We start from the raw sequence: 6,000 nt of genomic DNA on the forward strand, positions 1-6,000 counted from the left end.
CAATTATTAGATGACAAGTAAATCAAATTAAGTGTAAATGATCAAACTATTCATTAAGACATTTCCAAAATAGAAAGATAAACAATAATTAATTAAGATACCCAAAATATATGTAATATTATTGTTAGCAGCTGTTGCATTATGCTGTATGCCAGTATAAAAAGTAAACAAAAGCCCAATACTATCAATGCAAAGTAAACCAGGCAAATGGAGATATCTTTCAATACTCTCTATGCAACCTTGAGTCTTATAAGTATTTACAAATTATTATTTATGACTGACATATTTATTTAATGCAAGACGAGATAAGTAATATGGATAAAATAAAAGTAGAATACTCTAGGAAAAATAATATTCCGTAATAAATTTATCTTATACGTTTAACTGAGATGATATTTGACTTATTTTCATATTAAGATGGATAATACTTGGTATGAAGGGAGAGTACCTGTATTATGCGCTTATATGGTCGACGACTATCAAACAAGTCCAACTATCACTGTCTTCGATAATACTCCTACATAGTTTACTTGCAGGTCAACTTTCGCTCTAAAAAAAGTGACTAATTTGTCGGATTCATGGATCACTTGCAGGACATGACATCGTAACAACATTGACACCCAATAACATTGACCAATGCCTAAAGACAAACAGAGACATACAGTCCAGAACAATAACATCTTAACTATAAATCTAAATTACGCCAACTAAAATGTATGAGATTCTCATCTTTGCCGTAGGGTTAGACATACTCCGTCTAATCACTGTCTTAAAACAAAATGGAATTCATAAATTCTTGTTGACGATAGAAGCATCCGCCTTAAAGTTTATGACGGATCAAGTAAATACTAAATAATGGTATGACAAGTTGTCTAGAAAAGTGCCAAATTTTTCTATTGGTCCTATTGTCACCTGAGTGCTAGTGTTTGGATCCATTTTAAAGATAAAATGAATATGTACTACGTCTTAAGAAAGATCTATTGAAATGAATTTGATGGTGACATCTGAATATATGAATCTTGGTACTACAATTTCACATGCATAAGAGTTATTTCCATGGAATCGTATTGAAATTCATATCAACAAATGGCTTACGTTACGCCCCTTAATATAGGTAAGTCCTTTAATTTAATGTTTTAACGATAAATCCTTGATAGATGTATCAGTGAGCCACGCCAGTTAATTAAGATGACATCATAATAATTGATTTAAATTTGACCATGGAATGAATTCTCTGAATTTATATGTTTAACAAACGCGGTCATAATCAGCTGCCTTGTTTGACAATAATTCTACGTAAATCATGTTTGTCACTATTCTCCCATGCATGCACATTTCCAGCTTACGTTACGTACGTACCACAGATAGACTCCTTTACCTAGCTTATACCACTATAAATACTGGACTTAACAATATACTTTTCATCAACTCACTCTCATAATTATATAGTACTTTCTATAATAATATATATAAGAACATATTTCTTGTGATTAAAACCTTGGTTTTAATCTTAAGCCTATGGCTTCGACGAGCCGAATTATCCTTGTTCTAATTTTTATATCGATCAATATTGCATGTATCGCCAACGCACAAATGTCACCTTTTTTCTACGCAAGAACGTGCCCTAATCTTCAATTAATAGTACGTAATTCAATGAGGCAAGCCATAATCAATGAGCCTCGTATGGGAGCTTCGATCCTTCGCTTGTTTTTTCATGATTGTTTCGTAAATGTGAGTACACTTAATTATATACAAATTATTTTACAATATCTTAATGTAAAACCATTTTACATCAGACTTTATGTTCGTTATTAGATATGGTATTTAATTGTGTTTGTTTTCACGGTTATTAGGGTTGTGATGGATCCATTATGCTCGATGACACGTCTACGTTCATCGGAGAAAAGAATGCGCTTCCGAATAGAAACTCAGCTAGAGGATTTGAAGTTATTGATACCATCAAGTCCAACGTAGAGGCAGCTTGCCCTGCAACCGTCTCATGCGCTGATATTCTAGCACAAGCAGCCAGAGAAGCTGTATTTTTGGTAAATGCTAGTAACCTAATTAATTATAGTTACTTAATTCCTAGTACTAACCATCTCAAATATAAAAAATACACATCCAAGTTGGACTTAAATTAAATTCAAGGAATAAGAAATATCTTGAACTAGATTTTGTGCCCGTACGTTGTACGGGTTATAATATTGATTCGTCTCTAATTGTATCTTCGCAATTGAGAAGCTATGTTTACTTTCTTAACATTAGTTTTCTTGTGAGAATGTGAGTATATACTAATAAATTGAAATATTTTTTTTTAAGAATATGAGTATATACAAATAAATTAACTTTTTTTTTAATGATTTGCGTATATAAAAGTTATAATCGCCATGCACGAGTAACTAAATAGTATTCTGTTTGTAAGTGAGCTTGTACAAATGTAGTTTTTTTTGCATCTGGAACATTTAAGTTTTTCTTCGTAGAATAAATAACTAATGAGTTAATTAAAGGCCTTGACTAATTCAATATTAATACTTATATATTATACGGAGTATGTTATATGTTATATTTGAAGAATAATTAGAAATTATTATTATTTTAAATATTTTAAATTACAAAAATAATTGAAAAATCAAGTTTATATATTTTATTAAATTAATATAATTTTTATAAATTCTTCACCAAGTATTGTGAGTAATATTAGTTATAATATTATTGTTATTGAAATATACCATACCAATCTATATTTTGACATGTATTCTGATTCTACCTTGACCTGTGACCCGTATAAGCCCACCCATATTTAGTCTGACCCGTATTCGAGTTTAACATGTATGAACCGCCTCACCAGCCGACCCATCCAGCCCGTTTGAGTGGTCCAGCAAACCTTCCATCAAAGTCGTGTGATAATTATCTAAATTTTGTAGTCTGACCCGTATTCGAGTTTAACATGTATGGCATCGATATATGATAGCTTCCGGACGCCATATCTAGTTATCTACCCGAACGCGTAACAAAATAGACAAACTATCAAACAACTTCCTAACTCAATAATTTCCTTCACAAATGGCCCGCGTGTTTTAACGGACTTGTGCTTGACTTCAGCAAGTTAACCAGCTTGCCAATTTGCCTTGCCAATTTCAAGCTTAAAGCGGTAGCCTTGGCCTCCGCAAGGTGGAGTCCAAGCAAAATCCAAGTCCACGCATCATCTCAATAAACTCAAGTCAACAACACCCTTAGTCTTCTCCTATTATTTCTCCTCTGTTATTAGAGTTTGTGTTTACTTGAATCAATTGTATATTCCTTGTTTATAGGTTAGTTTCCTTGTTATTAGCTTCTGTTGACTTAACTCTAGGCTTCCAGTTATCTAGGTTTAGTATATATAAATATATATATGTAATATATATGTATCTTATGTAAACTTCCTAATCATCAATACAATCATCAAATCATTCAACTTTTTACACTCATCCACATAGATACTCATTTCGTTCCACACCCGCTGCGCTGCTCATATGGGCATTGATCGAGAGCATGGAGGTCAGTTTCAATCGCTCTATTACACTTGCCACACGTTGGATTAATTCCAGTAACTCGTGTATGAAAGTTTCCACCATTTGGAATCGCATCAACACACCCGCCACATGAAAGTTCATATGCCAGCGGATAAAGTTATATCTCATCTTGACCGAATACTCGCTATCTTTCGCATAATGCCATGTAATCTCGTCCTCTCCAGAATCTGGACTGATAGGTTCGATTAAAGTCCGATTTATTTTTCTGACATCCCCATAGACCCCGTTATTCCATTCTGCCACAATCGCATCCTTTGCGTACACGGTGACCGACCGGAAAGGACGAAGGAGCTGGCATCGTCCATTGATCGCCCAGAACCGAACCTTCTCCCTATCAATAGCATAATCTTACAATAACAGACATGTATAGCCCGTTTATGATGCCTAGCCTGGTGCTCTATTGATCAATTATGTTACAGAAGTACAATACATACAATCAAAACAGTAGATTACATCGGACCAAAATATTAATTTACACCCCGTATGCATATGATTAATCACCAGGAGGGGATCTATATGACATGGAAGGAGAGGAGCCAGCATTAGGGGGCTGAGAGGGATAGATTCATGGAAATTTTCATATGAAAAAGTTTGGCCAAGGGTACTTATAATCTTATATAAGATGGCGAGCACCTAGTATCCTATTGATACTAAAATTTAGCATTAAAGCCGCCTCGCAAAACTCAATCTTTATCTTTTTTTGTAATTTACTATATCTCTTATTTGATTAGCTCAAAATAATTATCTTCAGATGAGTTTATTATTAAAAATAAAAATCGTAATTATCTTCAGCTGAGTTTATTATTAAAAATAAAAATCGTGTTTTAAAAAAGTTGGAGTCTCTAGAATAGCTGAGTTTATTATTAAAAATAAAAATCGTGTTTTAAAAAAGTTGGAGTCTCTAGAATTGCCTGAAAAAAGCCTCTTTTATATATATATATTGATTTATATAGTATGTAACAAACAGATAATTACACTATAGTGGTCCTAGTTTTAAAAGGACTATACTCTTCAGTAGATGTCTTAATAAACCTAGCTTCAAGTATTGAAACATTAACTTATGCATGAGCACTTACATTAACCGGTAAAAGATTATTCTAACTTATTCAGAGGTCTTGAATTCAAGCTTTCAACATGCAGTAGTGTTAAAACTCACGAGAGAAAGATTTACCGTCCTAATGATCTTACCTGGCTCGACTCCAAACTAACTAAACTGAAAAAAAAAAAAAAAAAAAAAAAGACCGTTTTGTACTACTTAATCACCCTCGTTACATCTAACTCAACTTTCATGTTAACAAAATACACTAATCAATATGAATTTTGACCAATGTTTTTCCCATAATTTATGACAAAAACAACATTTGTAAACTATTTATCTGAAAATAATTGTTTTAGTATAATTTCAAAGTTTACATCAAATGACTATCAACGTCAAAGGGACACTAATAACTGAACTAAAGCTATTACTACGTAGTACGAAGTATTTGATTAGGAAAATGACGCAAGTTTTTAATTTGATTTGTAACAGCTAGGTGGTCCTGCATGGCCCGTTCAACTAGGCCGACGTGACGCCAGAACAGCAAGCCAAAGCGCAGCCAACACAGACCTCCCATCACCCAACGCCGACCTCACCACCCTAATCTCCAAGTTCGCCGCCAAAAACCTAACCCCTCGCGACATGACCGCCTTATCCGGAGCCCACACCATTGGTCAAGCCCGTTGCACCACCTTCCGTCCACACATTTACAACGACACAAACATTAATCCCAACTTTGCTGCAGCACAAAAGGCTACATGCCCGGGTCCTGCCTCAGGACCCGGGGACAGCAACCTAGCTCCAATGGACATTCTATCACCTAACCGGTTCGACAATGGCTACTTCCAAGACCTTGTGGCTCAACGTGGCTTGTTTCACTCGGATCAAGAATTGTTCAATGGTGGTTCACAAGATGGGTTGGTTAGACTATATAGTTTTAATATGGTGGCTTTTGCTAATGATTTTGTCAATGCCATGGTAAAGATGGGGAATATTAGTCCATTAACTGGACCAAATGGAGAAATTAGGAACAATTGTAGGGTAGTTAATTAATCATAATGATTAATACTAGTAGTGTAAGAGCGGGTAGGGAGCAATACTTTTCAAGTTTTTTGTTATGATGTATTCAAGCAAGTTTACATATCAAACAATGAAATACAATAAACCACATTTTAATTATTTTTTTCTAAAATAGGGAGACCAAAAAATTAACAATATGGGACTTTGTTGAAGCTTACTACCCAAAATGGTCTTAATAATTCAAGTCGCTTCCCCGCTAAGCGTCTACATCCCGGGTGACATGAAAATACAGTTGCTTTAAATTTTAGCCCGAACTTATGGGCCAGCGACTTAAGTGAGGCCCAAGTAGTATAGTGGGCCAGTGACTTAAGC

General features: G+C 34.5%; 1 protein-coding gene across 1 annotated transcript; it reads left to right on the forward strand.

The window, feature by feature from the left end:
* The first annotated feature begins 1,447 nt into the window (after nucleotides 1–1,447).
* Nucleotides 1,448–5,787, forward strand: LOC141614288 (peroxidase P7-like). Its single transcript, XM_074433047.1, has 3 exons — nucleotides 1,448–1,731; nucleotides 1,854–2,045; nucleotides 5,101–5,787. Exons 1-3 carry the CDS (start codon nucleotides 1,519–1,521, stop codon nucleotides 5,659–5,661), a joined length of 966 nt encoding a protein of 321 aa, XP_074289148.1. The 5' UTR covers nucleotides 1,448–1,518; the 3' UTR covers nucleotides 5,662–5,787.
* Nucleotides 5,788–6,000: the final 213 nt, after the last annotated feature.

The sequence above is a fragment of the Silene latifolia genome, chromosome 11 (genome assembly GCF_048544455.1).
Source record: "Silene latifolia isolate original U9 population chromosome 11, ASM4854445v1, whole genome shotgun sequence".
Taxonomy (NCBI): domain Eukaryota; kingdom Viridiplantae; phylum Streptophyta; class Magnoliopsida; order Caryophyllales; family Caryophyllaceae; genus Silene; species Silene latifolia.

Excerpts from the sequence above, each read along its gene's own strand:
- LOC141614288 (XM_074433047.1), top strand. The coding sequence starts at position 1,519 with ATGGCTTCGACGAGCCGAATTATCCTTGTTCTAATTTTTATATCGATC. Across the intron at positions 1,732-1,853 it reads TTCATGATTGTTTCGTAAAT|GGTTGTGATGGATCCATTAT; the intron begins GTGAGTACACTT and ends CACGGTTATTAG. Across the intron at positions 2,046-5,100 it reads CCAGAGAAGCTGTATTTTTG|CTAGGTGGTCCTGCATGGCC; the intron begins GTAAATGCTAGT and ends GATTTGTAACAG.